This window comes from Candoia aspera, chromosome 2 (genome assembly GCF_035149785.1).
Source record: "Candoia aspera isolate rCanAsp1 chromosome 2, rCanAsp1.hap2, whole genome shotgun sequence".
Taxonomy (NCBI): domain Eukaryota; kingdom Metazoa; phylum Chordata; class Lepidosauria; order Squamata; family Boidae; genus Candoia; species Candoia aspera.
In genome coordinates, this window is record NC_086154.1 from 72,830,468 (window position 1) to 72,855,648 (window position 25,181).

General features: G+C 40.1%; 1 protein-coding gene across 3 annotated transcripts in view; it reads left to right on the forward strand.

Annotated features, from left to right (window-relative positions):
* The window catches only part of CAMK2A (calcium/calmodulin dependent protein kinase II alpha), a 162,716-nt gene that overhangs the window by 110,675 nt on the left and 26,860 nt on the right, over positions 1-25,181 (forward strand). For all 3 annotated transcript variants that reach the window (XM_063292200.1, XM_063292202.1, XM_063292203.1), the window contains exons 5-10: positions 2,063-2,128; positions 3,835-3,907; positions 13,450-13,552; positions 16,628-16,711; positions 20,469-20,563; positions 24,413-24,535. In XM_063292200.1, coding sequence (XP_063148270.1) covers positions 2,063-2,128; positions 3,835-3,907; positions 13,450-13,552; positions 16,628-16,711; positions 20,469-20,563; positions 24,413-24,535 — 544 coding nt within the window. The remainder of the gene's footprint in view (positions 1-2,062; positions 2,129-3,834; positions 3,908-13,449; positions 13,553-16,627; positions 16,712-20,468; positions 20,564-24,412; positions 24,536-25,181) is intronic.

A 25,181-nucleotide genomic window follows, 5' to 3' on the forward strand; every position in this document is an offset into this window, starting at 1 on the left:
CGCAGCTGCCCAAACCTAAAATCTATGCCATGACGCAAAAGGAGCTGGCAGCGCTACGTGAGTTTGTGGACAAGAATCTAGCTAGGGGTTTTATTGAGCCAGCTAATTCGCCGGTGGGCGCCCCTGTCTTCTTCCGAGCAAAGAAGGATGGGACTTTGAGACTGTGTACGGATTACCGCGGGCTCAATGCGGTATCGGTCCTAAATAAATACCCATTGCCCCTCCTAAAAGACATGCTAGCACATCTGTCTAAGGGGAAAATCTTCTCTAAACTGGACTTGCAGGAGGCATACTTTCGTATCCGTATACGGGAGGGGGATGAATGGAAGACGGCTTTCAATTGCCCACTGGGCTCCTTCCAGTACAAGGTTCTGCCGTTTGGGTTGGCAGGGGCACCGGGGGTGTTTATGCAGCTGATCAATGAGGTGTTACATGAGCATTTGTTTAAGGGGGTTTTGGTGTATTTGGATGATGTGTTGATTTACACTGAAACAATGGAAGAGCATGAGCGTTTGGTGAAACAGGTGCTTAGCAAACTCAGAAAGGCAGAGTTGTATGCCAAGCTCTCCAAGTGTGAATTTCACAAAAAACAACTGGACTATTTGGGGTACAGAATTTCAGATGCTGGGGTTGAAATGGATCCTGCCAAGGTACAAGCTATTGTGGACTGGGAGCGCCTGCGCACGTGCAGGCAGCTTCAAAGTTTCCTTGGCTTTTGTAACTATTATCGCCCATTCATCCAGGGGTTCGCTGAAATTGCATTGCCTCTAACTGATTTACTGAAAACCAAGGGGCGGGGTGACACATGCAGGGTGAAAAACCCGGGGGCTGTGCTCAATTGGACGCCTCAGTGCCAGTTGGCGTTTGACAAACTTAAGGGGCTGTTCATTGCTGAGCCTATCCTGCAACATCCTGATCCCGATAAACCCTTTGTGGTTCAGGTGGACGCTTCTGATTTTTCCATTGGGGCTCCCTTGATGCAAGCAGATGCTGCCGGCTGCCTCAAGCCTTGTGCATATTTATCCCGAAAGTTTTCTGAAACAGAAAGACGGTGGCATGTCTGGGAGAAAGAGGCGTTTGCGGTGAAAGCGGCTTTAGACGCCTGGCGCCACCTTTTAGAGGGGGCTAAGTGTCCATTTGAAGTCTGGACTGACCACAAGAATTTGGAAGCCCTTAGCATGCCTCGTAAGCTCAGCCCTAAGCAGGTTTGCTGGGCTCAGTTCTTCAGCAACCATTACACCTGTTAATCTAGCATGTCATGCAAGGTCTTTTTTTAAAAAAAGGCTCCTATTCTTGCCTCTGCTTACAATCTAGTAAAGGTAAAGGTTTCCCTTGACATTAAGTCCAGTCGTGTCTGACTCTAGTGGGTGGTGCTCATCTCTGTTTCAAAGCCGAAGAGCCAGCGTTTGTCCGTAGACACTTCCGTGGTCATGTGGCTGGCATGGCTAAATGAACGCCATTACCTGCCCACTGAAGTGGTACCTATTAATCTACTCACATTTGCATGTTTTCGAACTGCTAGGTTGGCAGGAGGTGGGACTAGCAACGGGAGCTCACCCCTTCACACAGATTTGAACCGCCGACCTTCTGATTGGCAAGCTCAGCAGCTCAGCGGTTTAACCCGCAGCGCCACCACATCCCTATGCTTACAATCTACCTTACTGTAAATATGGCTAGTTATGATATACACATACACATTTCATAGTTGCTAGCTTATTATGGAGCTATATATCTGTGAATAAAACAGTGGTAGTATGTTATTTCCTACAGTCAATCATAAAAGTGAAAAAAATAAATCGTAGGATGAGGCACGTGACCATGCACTCGGGTCAGGGTAACCATACTGTATAAGAACTGGCATCAATCAGATTAAAAATGAAAGGGGTCATCATGATATCGAGAGCACAGAGTGGGCACACTACACACTACAATTCAGCCTGTATCAGTTAAATGCCTTCTGTCCGATACTTCCCTAAATTTGGGTCAAAACCCTTACAGAGTGCATGTGATTATTTGGTGTTGTCAATCAATGGGAGCTGATTCTTCTTTCATTTCTTTCCAGTGTAACTGGGGGGGAGCTGTTTGAAGACATTGTCGCCAGAGAATACTATAGTGAAGCAGATGCCAGGTAGGTATGGAAGCTAACAAAGTATCTAGGACACTGTTTCTCAGCTTTGGCAACTTTAAGATATGTGGACTTCAACTCTCAGAATGCCCAGCCAGCATGCAGGCTGGGGAATTCTGGGAGCTGAAGTCCATACATCTTAAAGTTGCTGAGGTTGAGAAACAGTTGTCTAGGAAAACTTGTGCCCAAGTTTTGTACCTGAAATTTATAGGCAATAGTGGTGAAAACTGGTTACTTTCTTCACTGATAAAATTTGTTTTCAGATCTTGTATTGCTTTGTTAGATCTGCCTGTTCCCTCTGTTAGAACTACATCTGAACTATTAGTGTAGTAGAATTTTATTACATTTTTCTTTTTAGAATAGGAACAATCTGTGAAGCTGTATATCTCCAAGCTTTGACTTCCCTGAAACAAAAGAAAAAAAATATTGTTATTATTGCAGGTGGGTAAAGGCTTAATGTGGATTCAGATAGCTTGCTGGAGATTGGCAAGGACCCATATCTTGTGGTCAATATTCTACAGTGGTTCATACATCATGTTGTGCTATGGTTTATTAAATGACTAAGTTCACACAACATATTCATCATAAAGTATGATTTATAGAAAATAGCTCAAGTTTATACAACATACTAAACTGAACCCCATGAAGCTATATTACGTTTGGCATAATCTGTGAACCCATTATATGTGTGGTTTGCAACTCAGATTGGTGGACCTCAGCATTCTCATGAAAAAGAAAGATTCTGTAAGCCAAAGATCTGCTGTCCTTGATTTAGGTAATCAAGAATAATTAATGCCTTTCAATCTCATAAATAATGAATTTCCTATTCTTTTCAGTTAATTTCATTTTTATGGTACTTAATTTGTATCTGAAATTCCAATTTAAATTTGATCATTTAAAATTTAATGTAATACTGACTTAGGCAGGTATTTGGCCTTTGTGGGGTAAGTATTTCCTCCAGTTTGTAAAGCAAATTCAAGAAGATGTCTGTATCTAACACAGAGAAGATTTCCATGCAGAAGATAAAAGCTATCCAGTTAAATGCATAAAAATTTGCTGTAGGCTGGAAATTCAAAACCAACTGCATTTTAGCATCTGTGAATTGAGTCATTTCATTTTACAGGTGGCTGTTCTGTCTGTTCTGGCACCTGTGTCTTTGTGTTTCCTGCATGATGCGTATATCTCATTTAGCAACCCTGGTGAGATCTACCAAAATGAACAAAATGGTACTTATGGCTACCATATCAGGTCTGCCAAATATTAAATGATCACTAAATGGCACCAAATAGCCATTTTTGTGCCTCCTTGCTGCTCCCTCACTGTTACCTGGAATTTTGCAGCCCAGTAGCCTAGTGGGATTGCCATCCCATCTAAATTCATCATTTATATGAGAAATTGGTCTGGTTGTTCTTGCTATCACCTCATAAAGAAAGCCTCTAGGTTCTTTTTTTTTGTTGTTTCTCACAGGAAGGAACCTAAGTAACTCTAATGATTCCCCAGTGGTATTTCAGTACCCAATCAGATTTCTCTTCTTTAAGCAAGCTAAGGTTGTAATGAAAGCCTTTTCTGCCTGGCTCTCAGCAGAAAGGCACATGGGAAAATAGAAGGTGAGAGAACAGTTGAAAGATGAAAGGGAGACCACTGAGAAACATTATTTCAGGTCATCTCCCATAATGTGAAATAAATGTGACAATGTTCCTTCTTCCTAGCCACTGTATTCAGCAGATCCTGGAAGCTGTCTTGCACTGTCATCAGATGGGTGTGGTGCATCGTGATTTAAAGGTAAAATATTTATACATCGTAAGATTGAAAGAACTTAAAAGCATGATTCTGGTTAAACTTCCTTCACAAGAACTGGAGTGAAAGTCTCCTCTATGGAGTAAAAGTCTTCTCTTGTTGATTTAGTGCCTATCTTTAGCTGAGGTCCATAGTTAACACACTGGACCTTATGTTGAACATGATGGAATTATAGGTCTCTTGGATCTTTTTCACACTAAGATGGTGAATTCATCTGAGCCATGCAAAATTTAGACTGTAGAAAATAACTATGTCAATCCTAACCAAAGCAAGTAGATCTTAGAGGGAAAAAGACACTCTAACCGATCTGTTTTTGCATGGAAGAACATTTAGACAAGTGTGCCACCCCCCTCAGTCTAACAGCACACTAGTAGGCTGGCAAAGCCACAGCAGTATGTAGCTGATGGACCTTATGGACTATATTAAAATTGGCACGCAGGGCAGTTTTGTTAATATATTTAAAAGACTTCCACCTTCCATTTTTCACATGAAATTTATCCAAGTTAGAAATCGTATGTGTCCCCACCTGTTTTTGTTGCCATCTTTTGTTTGGTGAGGGAGGGATGTTAAAATTCTGGGCAAACTCTCACTTCTGCTCTGAAGGGGCTTTCCTCAAACGTATCTTTCTTTTGAATAAAAACAGAAGGTGTGAGACATCATAAGCGTCCTACAGAAAAACTACAAGTAGCTCATACTTGGGAATCAATATGGGCTGTCACTGATAGGCCATCATGTAACTTCTTGTAGGGTTAGTCAGCCAACTGCAGCCTTACAACTGAAAGAATGTAACCTAACTATAATTATTCCTAATAGGTGCACTGATCACATGGATGATGAGGGACATTGGAGAGCTGGGCAGCTTAGCATGGGAGAAAATCTGATCTATTGCTTTAGTCAGTGACTTTAGCAAAGCTAGATCCAAAGAGGCAAGACACAGCCCTGTTGGTATACTACTGGCTGGGGGGAAGTGGGGAAGAAAGGAAATCTTACCCAACTAGTCACCTCCTCATTAAACATGGAATGGCTCTCTATCCAGGCTGATATCACAATACTGAAGCCTTGTTCTTGATTTATACAAAGGCTCCCTTTAAATAGTTTAGGACTAGCATTCCCATGTTTTCTAGAGCAACAGTCCAGAAATAGCTCCTTTTTGGTTCTAATCCTAAGCACTTTTACGGAAAAATGTAAGCATCCTTGCTCAGAAGTAAAATTCACAAAATTCATATTTTTTTTTCCCAGTAAGTGTGCAATCTTCAAAAATTCATGCTCTTATACACATACCACATACCACTTATTACCTTTCTACCAGCAGGTGTACAGCTTAATGTTTTCTCATCCATTCTCCCATCTTTAGCAAATTTTCTTCTAACAAAGACAAATTAATCTTCTTACTCTGATTTTTTGCCATGTTATGTATAACTTAATGTTCCCTGTTAAACACAGCTACCCTGCTCTTCAGTACATTAATTTTCAAATCAATTACTTGTTGCATCATACAAACTATCTAACATTCACTGCAAATAATTTGAGTTCTCAGACAGTACCACAGCATCTTCTGCTTATATAAGTACATACACATTCAAGCTTCCAACCAATACGTATATCCAACCAATGTATTCCATAAATATATTACATCACAAGTATTCCTTATAAATTTATCCATAAATATATTAAACAATGTTGAACTCTGTGCTGAATGTTCAGTTTTTCCCCACACAAGCTTTTAATTGTTTGTTTGTTTGATTGATTGATTATGTGCCATCAGTTTGGTGTCAGCAACCACATAGATAGATTTTCTCCGTGAAGATCTGTCCCTAACCTGGCCATTCAGGTCTTCCAACAATGCACTCATTGCCACTGTATCTGACTCCATCTACATTATTACTGGTTGTCCTCTTCTCTTTCCTTTCACCTTTCCCAGCATTAGAGCCTTTTCTGAAGATCTAGGTCTTCACATAATGTGTCTGAAGAAGGATAATTTGAGACTAATCATTTGTGCCTTGAGTGAGAATTCTGGATTGATTTGTTCAATGATCCATTTGTTTGTTTTCTTGGCTGTCCGTGGTACTCTTAGGAGTTTTCTCCAACACCAAAGTTCAAAAGTGTCAATATTCTTCCCATCCTGTTTCTTCAAAGTCCAATCTTTACTTTCAAAGAGTGTCACAGGGAATACCATGGCTTGCATGATTCTGATCTTTGCAGGTATAGACACATCATGGCATCTGAATATCTTTTCCAAGACCTTCATGTCGGCTCTACCAAGTGCTACTCTGAAGCATATTTCTTGACTGCTTGTCCCTTTACTATTGATGGCTGATCCTAAAAGGCATTTTTGGCTATGAGAGCAGTGTCATCAGCATAGTGCAGGTTATTGATGTTTCTTCCTCCACTTTTAAAACCCCACTCATTTTCTTCCAATCCAGCTTCCCTTAATATATATTCAACATATAGGTTGAATAAATAAGGGAGAGTATACAGCCTTGTCTCACTCCTTTGCTAACCTAGAGCCTCTTGCATACCCCCTCATGTTGGCAGAGTGCTAGGAAAGCATTTGGCCCAGGAGAGATCAGAAAAGTCACACACCAGGCATTTCTATAAAAATAATTTTATTTACAGAAAGCTCAAAAACATATTTACAGGCTGTTTGCTGAGAGGAGAGATTTCTCTCAGCTGCATATTCTCTGCAAGCCTACACAGAAGGGAAACTGAAACTAAAACAAGTCCAGGCAAGTTCCTCCCTTAGGCAATGCAACCATTAACACGTGAAAAGGGGACAATTAAATTCAACCTCTTAACCCGGCCAAAATGATTAGTTACCACAGTAACATTAATCTGTAGTAGAAACTATATTAACACTCCCCTTTTTATACTACAGAATGAGATGCAAACCAATTTTCTTTGACAACTCTGTATGTCTTTCCATTCACAATATTTGAACATTATTTCCCCTTTGGTTTAACAGAAAGCTACCATCCTTCTTCCTGTGTATTTCCAAACCTAGGTAATTTGTTACAGTTCCAAGGCTTTTTAATGTGAAATGGCTTTTCATGCAGGCTTCAAAATCAAGCCTTTGTTTTTCTGTTGGTGTGAATAGCAGCAAATCATCAACATAAAAGCATAGATACATACAGCCTTGTTTGTCTTTCTTCATATATACCCATGGATCTGCTTTTCCTTTTTCAAAACCAAAATTCTGCAGTTTTTCATCTACTTTTTGGTTCCAGGATCTAGCAGCTTGTTTTAACCCATAGATTGACTTCTGCAGTTCACAGACTAGATTCTCCCCTTTTTCATAGCCAGGGGGTTGCTGCATGTATAATTTGTGATCTAAATCACCATAGAGAAATGCAGTTTGAATGTCATAGTGGTGAACTGACATTCCTTTGAGTGCAGCAATTTTTAACAGTAATCTAATTGATTCACCTTTAGTAACTGGTGCAAAAGTCTTGTCAAAGTCTAAATCTTTCCTTTGAGTGAATCCTTTTGCAACCAACCTTGCTTTATATTTTTGGATTTTGCCATCAGCATCCCTTTTCAGTTTGAAAACTCACCTACAACCTAGACAGCGTTCATTGGGAGGTAGATTTACCAGTTTCCATGTTTTATTTTCTTTCAAGGATGCTAATTCCTGTTGCATGGCAGAATGCCAATTTTGTGCAATCTCAGGTGGTAAAGCATTCACTTGTTCTAAAGACTCAGGTTCTGTGAATATGTGAAAAGTCTTTACTGTTTCAGCCTGAAAACGTGATGGAGGAACTCCTTTATTACTTCTCTGAGATCTGCGAGGTAATACAGGGCTTAAATTTTGACTCCTATCACTTTCCTGAGAAGCATCTGTCTCATCAGACAGATCTTCAGTTTGCTTTTCTGGTTTAATGTCCTCATCAGGCAAAAAATCACCATCAGCAAGTCCTTGCTGTTCTCTTGTGGTGGTCAGATCAACTGGAGAGCTAGAGTTTAATCTCCCCCAGTTTTGTTCAGCAAAAGAAGCGCTTTTGCTAATTATTAATTTCTCTCCCATTATGAACCTGTAGCTCCTTTGGCTTTGTTCATAGCCAACAAAGATGGCTTTCTTTGTTGTGGGGCCTCCTTTCCTTCTCTGCTGTTTTGGAATGTGAACCCATGCAGTGCTACCAAACACTCTAAGATGGTTTACCTTTGGTTTCACACTATAAAACAAATGGAATGGAGTGTCCTGAATCACAGAGTTATACAATCTGTTTTGTACATAACAGGCAGTAGATATTGTCTCTCCCCAATAGTTAAAAGATAAATGTGAATCTTTAAGCATGCATTCCATTGCATTTTGCAAGGTTCTGCCCTTTCTTTCAGCAACACATTTTGCTGAGGGGTGTAAGTAAGGGTTAGAAAGAATTTGTTCTATCCCCTTTTCCACTAGGAACCTTTTGAATTTGTGAGAAAGGGACTCTCCTCCTCTATCACATTGGAGTGTAGATACAGGCCTAGGGAATTTTCCATTTGCCCATGTCACAAAACCTTTAAATTTCTCAAATGCCTCATCTTTATGTTTTAAGATGTAGATAAATGTGTATCTTCAGAAATCATCAGTGATGGTCATTGCATACCTTGCTTGTCCAAGACTTGGAGCAAAAGGACCAATAATGTCAGAGTGTGCAATTTCCAAAGGTCTAGTTGTAACTCTGTCACTGTGCTTACTCACAGGAGCTTTTAGTGTTTTGCATTCTTTGCAAACTACACAATCTAAGTATTTGTCACAGGGTTTTATCTTTAGGTCAGCACACAGCTGTGGCATTTGTGCTATATACTTGAAATTAGCATGACCAAATCTCCTGTGCATCAGGTGTGCACATTGGTCATGATATGGAGTGTTGCCAACTGCAGCCTTGCAGCTTGGCTTCCTTGCATTTTGCACAAAGTACAAGGAGTCTTTTAATATACCAGTAGCACACAATTTCCCATTTTTACGTATCTCACAACCATTTTTCTTAAATGTAATGACATACCCTGTTGCAGCCAATTGTGCCGCAGATAAAAGGTTTGATTGTAAATTTGGCACATATAACACACCTTTTACAGTTCCTCCCAAGCAGGATAAATACAAGTCACCTTGTCCCATAATTTTGGTCACAGACCCATCAGCCAAAGATATACTTTGTCTTTCAGTTTTAGACAGTGACACAAAAGAGCTTTTACAATTACATAAATGACAATTGGCCCCAGAATCTAACACCCATACATCAGAATGACCCTTCTCAGCAACCTGTGCAATTTGGGTTGTCTGAAGAGCCTTCTTGTTGCCCTTGTGTTCTTCTTCTCTGTCTTTCTACTCTTGGGTCTCAAGGCACAGTCTTTCTGCAAATGTCCAGCTGAACCACAAGTGAAGCATCGCTGGCTGGCTAGTGCTGTGGCCTCAGCTTCCTTTCCCTTCTTTTCCCTTGTTTTCTGGTACTGCAGCTTTCCAGAAGAGATGGGGGGGGGGTCTTTCCTCTCTCTTCTCCCATTCAGCGAATAAGCGCTGTGTAACATACGATGGGGTGAGGTCTGCTTCAGGCATAGCCTCCAAGATACAAATCAGCGTGTCCCACGTTTCATTCAGTGAGGACAGGAAGATATAGGATTTTGTGAGAGGATTCCATTCCTCTCTCCTGCAACTCAACAAACAGCTGCTGAATATAATGCAGGTGCTCAGGAAGGCTATCTCCTTCTGCAAGGTAGGCTTTGTACAGCTTTTTTGTCAGGGTAACTTTACTCCCTGCTGTTGCCTTTACATACAAGTCTCTCAAAGCGTCCCAAAGTTGCTTAGCAGACTGCATACCTCGCACGTGGACTAGCTGATTGTCCTCAACTCCCAGGATAATGGTGGCTCTAGCCCGCTCATCTTGTCTAAGCCATTCAGCACTGGGATTTTGGGGAGTTTGCTCACCAATTGGCAGCCAAAGATTCTCTCTGTGAAGATACATCTCCATCTTCAGGGCCCAATTCAAATAGTTGGTCTCTGATAGGTGTTCCAGAGGCATCGCTGAGGGCTGGGAGGTAGCCATGGCTTCTTCCTTCTTTTGCAAGTCACCTCAGCTGGCTTCTTTGTCCTGTAGACTGGCAGTTGCTGGAAAATCTCCAGGTGGCTCCAAAGAAAATCTTCACAGGTCTTTGCTACCTGCCTTTAAATTGTGCATGAGGTGTGGAGCTGATCTCTCTATTCTCTCTGGGTTTTACTGGGCTTACTGGGTTTACTGGGCTCCTTACTGGGCACATAACCTGTTGGCAGAGTGCTAGGAAAGCATTTGGCCCAGGAGAGATCAGAAAAGTCACACACCAGGCATTTCTATAAAAATAATTTTATTTACAGAAAGCTCAAAAACATATTTACAGGCTGTTTGCTGAGAGGAGAGATTTCTCTCAGCTGCATATTCTCTGCAAGCCTACATAGAATGGAAACTGAAACTAAAACAAGTGCAGGCAAGTTCCTCCCTTAGGCAATGCAACCATTAACACGTGAAAAGGGGACAATTAAATTCAACCTCTTCACCTGGCCAAAATGATTAGTTACCATAGTAACCTTAATCTGTAGTAGAAAACATATTAACACCTCACACCCTCCTGGCCCGCACCGCATCATTCATGCATGTCTTCACCCCCTCAGACACCCTCCCCAACCCATGCCATGACTGTTGCGCACCCCCCCATACCCTTGTGTTCCGTCCCTGACCCGTGCCATGCCCCTTGCACACCCAGAAATTAGTAGCTACAATATTAACAGTTTCGGTTATGATGTCTGACCCTATGGATAGACTATGTCCAAAAGATGTTAATGAGGGAATACAGATGTGGACAAATATTGTCCAACAAGACAGAGAAAGTACCGAAAGTGGAATTACAAATGACAATACCAAGAGAATGATTTGGAAAAGGATGCTTTATTGGATATACAAAAGAAACTGGCTGAAGTTTTAAAAATTAAAGGAGAAATGCAGTGACAAACCAAGAGAATGACCTGGAAAATGTTTTCTTATTAGATCTACAAAAGAGGCTTGTTAAACCCTTGAAGAAGTCTGTGCAATGGGATAAAGAAGAATTGAAGAAAAATCAAATCCCATGACAATATTTGAATGAACTAAAGATTAAATCTGTTAGAAGTAAAAGGAAGGAATATAAAGTTGGGTTATTTGATCAAAGTTAAAATAAGATTTTTTTTTTTTTTTGCAAAGTTCTGGCAACCCTTAATGGACTTTTTGCTGACACCAGGATTGAAAAGTTGATGTTTGATTTGCTTATAGATAAGAGATGGGATATGGGATGGAGAGATATGTGTCTGTAACCTTATAAGGGGTGAAGAGTTACTAAATTTGTCTATTCTTCTTGTAATGATGGTTGGAAGTCACTTCTTTATATATTCCTTTTCTTTTTCTTTATCATATTCTTTCTTTTCTCTTTCTTCTTTCTTTTTCTTTTTTCTTGCAATTTTTATTGTTTCTATTCTCTTTTCTTTAAGTTTAGTTTTTATTAGTTTTTACTACTGTAATCAAAATCCTTAATCAAAATTATATACAGTACACAGAGATTCTTTGTCACCACCAGAGTTGCCCCTTGATGGACAAGCACTACCCTGTCAGGGCACAGGTTTGTGACTTCTGGACTCATGGCTCCTGCTGGACCAGCAGTTGGAAGCTGTGGCCAGAAAGACCTATACCCTGCTTCAGCTGCTGCATCAGTTGGGACCCTATTTAGGGTAGGAGGACTTAGCTACTCTAACTCATGCCCTTATCACCACCCTATTGGACTTCCATAACACACTCTACTTGGGGTTCCCTTTAAAAACTCAGAAACTACAATTGGTCCAAAATGCAGTGGCCCATGTACTTTCCAGCTCCCACCATTGAGGGCATACAAAAGCAGTTTTGCAGACCCTGCATTGGCTGCTAATTGGTTCCAGGTACAATTTACGTTGCTGGTTTAAACCTTTATGGCTTGGCACCTGAATATCTGCAGGACCACCTACTCCTATCAGTAGTAGCCTGACCAATTCAATCAAACAGAGAGAAACTGCTACTGATCCCACATATTCAGGAGATCCAGAAGCCTAAAGTGAGGAGATGCTGCTTTTCTGTGGCAGCACCAATGCTGTGGAACAGTTTCCCATTTGAAATCAGGCCAGTCCCCTCTTTGCTAACATTTCAGAAGCTTTTAAAGTCCGAGTTGTTCCAGAGAGACTTCTCCTGATTTTATCAAGCTATCTTCATGTACTATTTTTATCACTTATAGTTTTTGTGTGGGCATAGTTGTTTAAATGTTTTATAATTATATTGGTGTTTTATTTGGCTTTATACTTCATGTAAGCTGCCAAGAATCTCTGGACTGCAGCAGGTAATAGACAAATAAACACACAAGTACCGCTATGCTACTGTTTACTGTTGAAGGACTTTCCATTACAAAGGCCCTGTGGAAATTAAGTGTTTTAGCCGCCATCCCATAGAAAAGTGGAGACCATACTGACGTAAGTAGGGCAGAGTATTCCATAATGAGGAATACTGAAAAAGCCATCTTATGGGCCTTTGATCTCAGGGGCCAGGAACCTATAGTGCCTTCTCCCAAGTAGACTGTGTGAGGCAGGCAGATTCCCCCTGAAGCAGATGGTCCAAAGGAAATGAGGGTTTAAGACTTACAATGCATTATAGATAACAATCAGCACCTTGAATTGGGCCTGGCAGCTTACTGGCAACCAATGCAACTCCTGCAAGATAGGTGTGATTCAATTGAACCAATTAGCATAGGGGGCCAGCAGGCCCGCAACTAGAGTCTGTGTCACCCGGGGCAAACATGGATTCTGCACCCATTTTGGTGCCCCCCAGCACTCATTTTGGTGCCCCCCCAGTGCGGTGCCCAGGGCACATGCCCTGCTTGCCCGCCTAAGTTGCAGCCCTGGTGGCCAGTAAATGTGCATCTACATTTCACAACTGTAGCTTCTGGATCATCTTCACTGTGAGCCCCATGTAGAACAAATTGCAATCATCTAAGTTAATAGCATTCATTTCAATTTTATTCTGACATGTCACTGTAATTCCCATACAAGTCTTTATAGTATTTTCTTTCAATGTTCCCTCACTTCAGTTTCACCCCAAACATTTCATCACTTTTATTCTGAATTCCATTTACTTAGCTCTTTCCTAAACAGATTTTATTCATCAAAATACCTGCATTTTCTTTGCCTTTTTTAATCTTAATAATTTCTTTCCTCTCATTTGCAGCTATCTTTCTTTCTGTCTTAACACATTATACAGTATCTTTCAACCTCATTTTTTGCAGCAATCATTCTTTGTTTACATTGTTTCTCATTTACAGCCTCTTCCTCTTCATCATTTTTTACTTTTTACATTATTTTTGTCCATGGTCCTTCCTATTAAAAATAAATATTCTTCACATCTCCCAGAAATATAGATCTGTATTCTTCGTGTTCTATTTTATAACTCTTTTGCATCTCAGTCACTTAGAAATATGGGACATTTTTTTCTTTGTTTTCTTATTGTTTTCTTCTCTTTTCCCTCTTAAAGCCAGAGAACCTCTTGCTGGCCTCCAAACTGAAGGGAGCTGCTGTTAAACTAGCTGACTTTGGTCTTGCTATTGAAGTGGAAGGAGAACAGCAGGCTTGGTTTGGTGAGTAGAAGGAAACTGGGCTTGCAGATGTTCCATTTTTGTTTTGTGTAAATTGGGATAATAATTCTTCATCTCAATAAAATGGAACAGGGCATTAATTCTGCACTTCTGTGAATTAGTATTGTTTTACAACTGGCACTCTCTAAAAGTGATAGATTAATACTTTCTTCTGGTCATCCAAAAAGGATAAAGGGAGCTGCCCAGTTAGGGCATTAGTTGAAGAAATTTAAACTAAAGCAAAGAATGTTTTAATTTCCTATTTTGGTTAGATATTTTGATTGACAGATTGATTGATTGATTATGTGTCATCAAGTCACTGTCATCTTCTAGCAACCACATAGTTTTTTCTCCAGGTTTACTCCATATTTTATGGCTGATAAAAAGGAATATGGCCTTTGGTCTCTCTTTCTAGGAATATTAGGTTAAATCACTTCAAAGGTACATCCCATTTCTATCGTTTACCATTTAGGACCCTGGAAACTGTATAGATAGTGCTGCTGTACCAAACATAATCATTTTTCTAGGATGTTTTTTAGTTTGCTATTCATGGATTTCAATCTCTTTAGAACTTGCTGCTTCATTTTTATACAATGGTATACATATACTCCATCTTTCATGTGTTGGAATGAAATTATAGTTTTTTTCTTTACTATTCTATTTTCTATAAACTACTTTCTGCTTATTTATATTTTGCATAACTGCATGATCCTGTTTATTTTTAGGTTAGCTCTGATAATCTCCAGTGAGAAATAATGTAGAAAACGTATTTCTTTAAAAAATACTGACATATAACATGTTTATCAAATATATTATTAAGATCATATCAAGCTTACATAAACCTGCTACCTGTCATAATACATAAAGTGTATCTCAGGTGGATCTGAGTACATCAGAATGAGACAAACCATATGGTCAATGCATTAAAGGAACATATTACATACAAATAAGATAATCTATAACAAATTCTATAAATAAGGAAAGACTATGATAATATAATGACTGAATTAATCACATCTGAACCAAAGATATACATAGAAAAAGCTAATGAATATAGGATAGGTGCAGAAATGGCATATATATATATATATATATATATATATATATATATATATACACATACATACATACATACACATACATACACACACACACACACACATACATACACACACATACATACATATACATACATACACATAAACATACATACACACACATACACACATATACATACATACACATAAACATACATACACACACATACATACACACATATACATGCACACAGAGAGAGATAAACAGACATACATACACACACACACAATGTGTGTGTGTGTGTGTATAGTGTGTGTGTGTTTATTTATTTGCTATACATGTGCTCTCACATGTGATAATAGGACCATGAAGAAGGGCCTTCTCCATGGTGGCTCCCTCCTTATGGAATATCATTTCCCCAGAGGTAGGATTGGCCCCCGCCTTGATACTTTGTTGGAAGGCCCTGAAGACATGGTTCTGTCAGTGGGCCTGGGGACCCTAGGTTGACAGAGAACTGATCAAGTGGCTGACTTGATTGTGTTTGTAGCCACTGCGGGGACGGGGGATTGATGGGTTTTTGTATTGTGGATTTTAATTCTGTTAGCTGCCCGAAGCCACTGTGTGTGAGTTGGGTAGCCACATAAGTTTGTTTTGACAAATAAAGTAAAACAGTGCTGCCCAAAAAGCGAGTTTTAAAAAATATCCAGTCAGGTGTTTTTAAGGTTTATTGAAAGTAAACTGGTGTCAACTGATGGCAAAAGGACCATCGTTGCCAATGGTTTTCCTATTTACAGCTATCAGAAAGATTCAAAGTAGACAAAATAATTTATGGTATTGAATATTCTAAGATTGACTTTGAAACAGAATTTCAAATGATGAACATGCGAGTGCTAAAATGTAAGACTATGTAAAGCATTTAAGTGGTTTGTAGAAACTAATATGTTCACTTTGGTCATATTAGATCTCTCCCTAGTGGCATTTGTTTAGCCATCATGCGCTCTCTCTCTCTCTCTCTCATTTAATATATTATTAAACCCAGCTACCACTCCAGATAAGAGAATGGATATATATAAATATAAACATAAATATATAAATAATCTGGAGTTATTAGCTAGGGTTTAATTAACTCACAATAACTGCAAGCTGATTAGGTCATCATTATGTCTGCTACTATTGTATCTTTGAGGTGGAGACACAAGCTGTTAAGGGAATACATTTCTAATTTCCAAGCCATAAATATATTTTGCAAATACACTAGCATGCAGCATGTGCTTCTGCAAGCAAAAAAGTCCCAGAAGGATCTTGAGTGACAAGGCTGGAAAAGATCATTGCTCTGAGACTTCAGAGAGCTGCAGTCAGTCTGATCTGACAGCGCTTGCCTGGATGGGCAAGTGGTGGGATGCAAGGCCTTCCACTTGGCTTGTGCTTCTACTTCATAATCCCTCCAAACTCATTGGAAGATGATTGGTGATCCTCTTCTGGGAGGAGGCTTGCAGCGGTGAGAATCAAATCACTGTTCTACTGCCAGCAACAAATATCCTCCCATATCAAAGGGGAAGAAAGAAAAGCAAGGCAAGAAGCCAGCCTGCCTGCAGGCTAACAGGACCTTGTCAATTTCACGCTGCACCAAGGAGAGGTGGGACTCGATCAAGCCAGCATTCCCAGGACAGGTCTCATGGGGTGAACTCAAAGCCAGGAGGAGGAGTTCCCTCCAGCAGGGAAACAGATTGCTTGCAATCTCTGCTTCACACAAAGGAGAGAACCTCTAGCAGAAAGACAGGGCTGTCTGGGAGGCATTTGGGATTAGCAGAAGCAGTAAAATCAGGTTCAAATAGAGCAAAGTAGAAGCTAGAACAGTTCCCATAGTATGCATCATAATAGAACACAAGGCTCGATATATGACAATTATCACTGCTATTTCATCCTTTAATATTTATCATGTAATAAGAAAGCCCAAGGCTGAGAATTGCTCTAAATGAAAGGTTGTTGATTCTCCTAGGAGCAATAGTGTGATTAGTTATGTATTTTGACAATTAACAGGTTTTGCAGGCACTCCAGGTTATCTTTCTCCTGAAGTGCTCCGGAAGGATCCCTATGGCAAAGCTGTTGACCTTTGGGCATGTGGTAAGTGAGATTATGTTTCAGAAAATGCTGAACATAATGCTTTGACATATGGCTAATCCCACAGTCTATAAGAAACCCCCCAACCACATTTTATTCAATTTAGGACAGCAAACCAAGTGTACATTACTGCTCTGCAATCATTTTGTTATCAACATTGTGTAACCGTTAGGCTAGAAATCTTAAGCAAGATCCTATTTTTGTGGTAGTAAACAGCTACCAATTAAGTGAATTCATTTCAACTGCTAGAAAGTTATATGCATTTTTAACACTCCAGAGCATCCAGCATTATTAACAACATACTGTGGAGATTATAGGTTCCATTTTTTAAAGTTTGTTAATTTGAGAATTGATCTTACCATAACCATAGCATCGAATAGTCCCAATTATTTATTTACTTTACTCATTCCATGTATAGTAAGGGCTGTCATACTTACTATACAATGGAAAAAGACTAACCACTTCTAAGACTCAACTCCAAATTATGGCAGAGATATGAGTAAACATTGGTGACATGAATTAAAATCTGCAAATTAATTAATATCATAAATAATATTATTACATAGGAACAGCTTCTTGGAGTTTCATTTTGGATCTGGTGTGAATATTGAATCATGAAATTTGAAAGGTAGAGAGTTAATGTCATAGTAGGATGACTTGACATGCTGTCACCTCCCAAGTACAACTAATTTGGAAGATCAAGACCCTAGCTGTTGTTGAAATTTCTGTGAGACACTCTTTTAAGTAACATCTTGTTTACTCCTTCCTGCTAAGTCAATTATTTTTTACAGTAGTCCTTGGGTTACGACCACTCATTCAATGACCAAAGTTACAACAGCACTGAACGAGTGGTACTTGTGACTGGTTCTCAAAGTTCCAGTCATCACAGCAACCCTGTGATAACATGATTGCACTTTGGGTGCTTGGCAACTGGCTCGCACTTATGACAGTTGCAGTGTCCCATGGTCATGTGATCACCATTTGTGACCTTCTCTGTCAGCTTCTCACAAACAAAGCCACTGGGGAAGCTGGCAGCGAATGTTGCAAGTTGCTCCCGTAAGTTGCTCCCTGTCCTACCGCTTTTTCTCCCTTGAATCTCACACTCTGTAGTGTGCACCCACCTGCAGCACCACCCTGCCCACACTCCGTAGCATACACATACCTGCCCGGCCATGCTCCAGCCAAGCAATAGCACTCCCCAACACCTTGCCACATTCACACTGGACTATAGCAACCCCTTACCCCCCTGCCCACCCACACTTGTGCCACAGCACCCACCTGCACTCTGTAGTGCTCAGCCCCACACCTGGCCGCTCTTACACTGGGCCGCAGCACCCACCTGTGCACCCGCCTGCACTCTGCAGTACCCCTGTGCCTGGCTGCACTCATGCCAGGCCACAGCACCCACCTCTCCACCTGCCCACCCACATTCACGCCATGCTGCCGCACTTCCCCCACCCACCTGCACTCCATAGCACTCACCCACCTGCCTGGCAGCCTGCTTGCAAGCTGCCTAAGGAAAGGCTTGTTGTGACCAGGACTTGCAACTTCCTGCCAGCTTCCCCATTGACTTTGCTTGTTGGAAGTCCTTGTTTAACAACCTGTGATCCTTGCTTAACAATGGGAACAGGACTGCCAGGATTGCCATTGCTAAGCAATTCGGTCACATGACATTGCGCTTTATGACCGCATCACTTAATGACAGAAATGCTGGTCCCAATTACCACCGTTAAGCAAGGACTTCTGGTTAGTTGTAGTCAGCGCAGACCCTATCAGTCTAAATATGAAGTTAGGATTTTTTGCTCTCCAACATGCATCAGAATAGTTTGGTTTTATCTGCAAACTTCCCCAGCTGACTAAGTCAAAATAATGTATAGACAAGCTCAGACACCCTGGTCCCAACACAGATCCTTGAAGGACTTCTTATTTCCCTTCATTGAAAACCATGCACATGTATTCCTACTCTTTGTTTTCTCATTGTTAATACAATACTAGGACATGTCATCTTATCCTGTAAGAGATAAGTTTACTCATTCCTTTGATGAAGAATTTTGTCAAGGCTTTGTGAAAATCTAGATACATATACAATATTGACAGGATCCCATCATCCATGGCCTGCTGACCCTTTCAAAAGATTCTAAATCAGTGTTTTTCAACCTTGGCAACTTTAAGATATATGGACTTCAACTCCCAGAATTCCCCAGCCAGCATGCTGGCTCTAAATGATTCATGAGGCAGCATTCATCTTTGCAGAATCCATGCTGATTTTCCTTCAGCAAGCCTTATTCCTCCATGGGTTTAGTTTGCTTTTTGTTTGATTATAGTTCCTTCCAATTTGCCTGGAACATGTTAAACTGAGTGGCCTGTAATTTTCTGAATCTCCCACAGATCCCCTTTAAAATATTGGATGAAGACTGTTATGAATGTTTCAGAGGGCCATTAAATCTTGCTTTCTTCAGCACAGGGTCACTAGCCCTGATTCCTAGGATTGACTTATTGTAATAAATCCTTGTCAAAATCAAACAATTTATTCCAGCAGCCTTATTTCCATAGCGGAGCAAAACATCTTAGTCTATGAGGGAATAATCAGACTCACAATGTAGCTAGTAACCATTATGTAAACAAAATGTAAGGGCAGACTGGCCCACCTTTTCAGAAGAGATTGCCCTCCTTCCTGTTACACTGAAAGGAAGCGAGAAAGGAAGCCAGAATCTAGCCGCTTTGAATTGCCTATAAATAGGATCCACATCTGAAAGCAAAGACCATACATTGTACTTGCCTGAAGTCTGGTGTTTTTACTGCAACCTTATTCCTAATAAATCTTATTAACCTCAGCAAACAGGGAATTGTTCCTTGCTACTTTTTTCCCGTTCTGATTGTTGCTAGAAGCAAAAGCCATCCTGTTCATAATTTAATACCTTTTTACAATGCTGTTCATAATAAAAATATTTATTTTGAGTGCTTTTATGCTGCAGATTTTTTTTAAAAAAATCATGAGTTGATGAAGAAATGGCACAGCACATATATAAGACTGGAAAAATGAAAAATTGAACAACATTAACTTTTATTTTTCTCTCCTCTATTGATGTCCAACCCTACTCAGGTACTTATTACAAAACTATAAGGATCATTGCTTTCAGAAGAACAGAAGACCATTGCTTTCGGAAGTTCAGCTCAGCTTTGTCTCAGACAATGGGTTCTACATGCTTAAAGCCTGAAAGACTTTAAGATGTCCTTTGAATTTTCCATTGCATGGGGTATTGGGAGAACATATAATCACATAGAAAGTGACTCTCAAAGCTTTCTGACTTTTTAGCCCAAAACCAGGAGATGTCCAGTCTCCTGAAGCCTGGGCAGTCTGGAAAACCTACTCTCTGTTTGTAGAAATACTGTATATCTAACTGTTCTTTCAGCCAGGTAAATACATGCAGCCACGGCCACCATTCAGCCAAATGCCAATGCTAGAGATACTTTTTCCAATTTGTGAGGCATAGTGGGTCTTGTTTTCAGGAAAATTATGATACCAGTGATTCAGATTGAACTGCAAATTGCTCACACTTATGCCTGAATCTTTGACATTTCAGATAAGAAGTAACCACTTTATACAATGTTAAGATGATGCTGATTGTACAGGAAGATACTTCACTTTTCACTCAACTCACTTTTTTGTCTTGCTTGCAGTGTAGGCCTCTTCAGATCTCCTGTGTCAATCAATTTCTTTCCACTAACTTATGTAACCCTGTTCCCTCTGAACACACAGGAGTTATTCTCTATATTCTGCTGGTTGGCTATCCTCCTTTCTGGGATGAGGATCAACACCGATTGTATCAGCAGATCAAAGCTGGAGCCTATGATGTAAGTGACCCTTCCTTTCATATTCTTCCTCTCTCTCCCACCTTAATTTCTTTGAATAACTTCTTCTCACCTGCTTTATCCATGTCCCACCACACTGGAAACTAACCTAAATACCAGTCTAACATTGCAATTAACATGTTGGACTAGGGGTGAGACCATGTTCATATCCCCACTTTGGTAATTAAGTCTGATGAACCATGGCTCTCAACTGCCGTTGAACTCCGGTTTCATTCCGTTCTAGCCAATATGGCCAATGGAAAGAGAGAGATTGAGAGATGTAATTCATCAAGATTTGAAAACCACAGACTCCCATTTCTGGACTAACCTCTCTCTCAGACTATTTTATTTTATGGCCTTGTCATGAAGAAAAATTGAGCATGGCTGAGCCTTCTATATTTATTTAACATATTTCTGTGTTGTCACACTCAGATAAATCTCTGATCGGTTTACATAGAACAAATACAGATTTAAACATCTACAATAAAAATAAAACAACTACAAAGAAATAGAAAAATAAAAACCATTGTTCTTATTGTGTCAGTAGAAGGGAGTACATGAGACTATGGTAGAGATGGAATTCCAGCAAGTAGAGTTTGTGGACAATGGTCATCTGCTGGCACAAAATCCCTCTACGTGATTTGAGGTGATTTTCCCTTTCTGTAGCAGCTCTGTATAAAACAGACCTGCTGACCCTCTGGGGAGTTTCCTTTCTTTTTCAGGGGTGGGGGGTGGGGAGATGTTTAGGCTGATAAAATTGGGGGTGGGGAGAAAACAATCATCTATATATGGGTTTTCTATATACAAATATTGGACAGAAAACCCCTTGATGAATTTCCATACTATCGTTTGACAAGTGAGGTCCTAAGGTAGGTAATAACAACGTAAGTGACAATAGCAGTAAAGAGGCAGTAAACAGATGATAAAAGATAAGGTCCACAATTAAAAGCTGCATTTAAAATGTTTAAAATTCAAATCTAAAAATGCCTGGAAGAATAAGGGTGGGAAGGTGGGACAAAACTAGTAGCAGTAGTAATGATCGTAGCAGCAGCAGTAGTCGCAACAGTAATGCCTGCACTCAGCACTCTGGGGAGAAGTTTCTATAAATGAAGATTATTGCTTGATGATTCACTTGCTAGCCTAAAGACATGAGCCCAGTGGGATAGGTACAGACAGTGTGTTCTACCATTTGCCCTCTGGTTCCTTGCCCAATTTGTCTTGCTAATTTCTAGCAGGAAAGTTATTAGAGACACTTGAATTAATATCATAAATGCCTCTCTGAGGGCATATGGGTGGGGTGTATCTTTGTTTAAAGGAGGCAATTATTAGTAAACCTTCCCTGATTCTTCCCGATACAGACAATTATAGACTAGTCCCTAACCTACCATGGTTGGGTAATGTAACTGTTAGAGTAGTGGCTTTACAACTAAAGGAAACAGATTATCTTGGCCCATTTCAAACTGGTTTCATGGTGGGCTTCAGACAGCTTTGGTCTGCCTGATGATGATTTTTATCTGGGGATTGATAGATGGAGTGTGACTATTGGTTCTCATTGACGTTTCAGTGGGTTTTGATATCAATCATGATATCCTCCTAGATCATCTGAGAAATTTGGGAATAGGAAGCACAACTTTGCAGTGGATCTATTTCTATCTCTCAGGTAGATTTCAGGTAGTGCTGCTTGAAGACAGTTGCTCCTCAAAATGGAAGCTGTGATATGGTATCCTTCAGGACTCCATTATGTCTCCTGTGCCTTTTAATATCTAGAAGAAATAGCTGGAGGAAATAATTGAGAGAGCTGGAGCTGGGTGCTATAGTATGTTGATGATATTCTTTCTCCATGATGTTTTTAGGAAATGGAATGTCTCCCTTGAATTCCTTCCTGTAGTTAGTAGCCAGATGAGGGATAATTCATTGAAACTGAATCCAGACCAGACAGAAGGGCTCATCATGAGATTCCTAATTCTAGACCTGAATCAGTCTCTGGTTTTCCAGGTTGAAGCAATGCAAGATGTGCCTTTGATGAGCTTCCGTTAATATACCAACCATGTTTGGTATATTAACTTTATCTTTCTGGAGATAATGATCTTAGAGTAATAGTGCACAGGCTGATAACCACCAGATTTAACTAGAGTAACACATTCTATGCAGATCTGTATTTCTGTCTAGTCTGGAACGTACTGCAGGGATTTGTCTAGGCAGTCACTAGAAGTCAAAAACTGACTGGAAGGCATGCACACACACACACACATTATCTTCAGAGCTTTACATGACTTAGGTCCAGGCTATTAGGAGAACTTAGTTTTCCGTATGAATGTCCACACTTCCTGAGACCTTCTAAAGAAGTTTGCCTGCAGTTCCTATGATCCCTTCTGGCAATAATGCATGATTGAACCTCAGCTCCTTGAAATGCATTCCCTGCAGAGGGGCCTAACATCTTTATTAGCTTTTAAAAAGGTTAAAAGCTAATACAACTCATATTTTTGCACTGGCTTTTAATAGTTCAATATACCAAGTTAAAACACACATACATAATATGTACAGGTAGTCCTCACTTAACAACCATTTGTTTAGTGATGGTTTGGAACTTACGACAGTGCTGAAAAACTGACTTACAACCAGTCCTCACACTTATGACCGTCGCAGCATCCCCACGGTCACACGATCACAATTTGAATGTTCGGTAACCAGTTCGCATTTATGACTATTGCAGCATCCCGCAGTCACATGATTGCCATTTTCGACTTTCCCAGCTGGCTTCTGGCAAGCAAAATCAGTGGGGAACTACATGATTTGCTTAATGACCACGTGGCTCACTGAACACCCACAGTGATTTGCTTAATGACCACTTCACTTAGCAACCAAAATTATGGTCCCAATTGTGGTTGTTAAGTGAGGACTACCTGTACTTATATACCTGGGTTGCAAATCATTTTAGGCTTTTGGTACAAACAGGTCTTGCCCCAGGTATAATTCTCTCCTGCAGAATTAAGTCTCTCATCTGTAGTAGTGGCAGCAAAGCCCCCCTCCCCCCCCCTCCATAATTAAGCAAGAAAGACTAGTCATCTCTAATCAAGGGTTCTGGCAACCATTGGAGGTGAATGTAGAGATGTAGGAAGCAGAATATCTGCATTCATAAAACAGTGGCTTCCCACAAGAGCAATTCCATCTGCTAGGGTTCCATACCACGTTCTTCTCTTCCTCTATCAGGGGCTGCATGGACAAGAATTTAAAAAAAACATTAAAATAAGATTTTGACCAATGAATAGGAGCACAGATATCAGCTCAATAATAAATATTTACCAGGCAACGTACACTTCTGGCAAGTGGAGGATAGGAACTTCCATTTCACTGGTATTTACAGTACATATAGACCCTCTGGGCCTTGTAACAGGTCTGCTGTAAGGTTGCTCTACTGTGCATGTTCAGTAACAAACAGGCATACCTATTGAAGAAGGGGAGCTTGATGGTACACAGACTTTGGCAGAATGTTCCTAGTACCTGGTTGGGTCTCGTCATCACTTGTGCTATACTTACTGCCTTTTAGGGAATCTGCTATCAAGAAATGCATTCAGGACTGCACTACCCTTATGGCTGCCACGTGAAACCAATTGTATCCCACCTAAGGCCCGTAAAGTCAATTATATAAATGCTTATTAAGTACAGTAGTATTCAGCACAGCTCAAAGCCCAGGTTTCGGCAATTTCCCGAAAGAAATTATTATTTTCATCAGTTCCACATTTCAGCTCTACTTTTTAATTGTAATATGCAAAAGATCACGGGCAAAACCACCAAACCGTTTGAAAGATATATTGGACTGTCATGAGAAGTTTTCTCTTTTTACACTTGCAGTTTCCTTCCCCTGAGTGGGATACTGTGACTCCTGAAGCAAAGGACCTCATCAATAAAATGTTGACAATCAACCCATCCAAACGTATCACAGCAGCAGAAGCTCTGAAGCATCCATGGATATCAGTAAGTGCAGCATATTTCTCTTAGAAGCTGCTCAGATTCTGATAATAATCTCCAGATGACAGTATTCACCCTTTTTAAAGTGGGGTTCCACAAATTCAAATCCCAGGGCCTTCCAAATCCTTTAATCCAAGCCCCCTGCCAACTTTTCAAGTTTCCCTTAGAATCCCTGTGAAAGTTGCCATCTGAACTGCCCAGAGCCATCGGAGGGTTCAAATTGAATAAATAAATAAATAAAATTGTAGTGCTTAAGATTATAGAAAGAAACATTTAAGCACACAAGAAGTAATAATCATATTAAATGCAATTGTAATTTCATTTAAAATTAATTTCTTAAAGCAGATTTCCCTTTTGTCCTGACCTCATCCATATCTTTGCCCTGAACCTCCTCCCACTATTTTTTCTTGAAGTGCTAAAAGAACAAGTATGTCTCTTGACCACAAAAATTTAACAACCTCCAAATTTTACTGTTGGGAGGAAAAATTACACCTATCTAGTAGAGAATATGCAAAGCTATGCAGACAGTTATGTAAAATACATGGGATCAGTCAAGATCCATTGCCCCTTTTCTAAAAACAGAAGCTAATTGGGCCAAACTTTGAATCTTTTTGCAACATTAGTGGAGAACAGCATTCTTGAGGGCAACAGG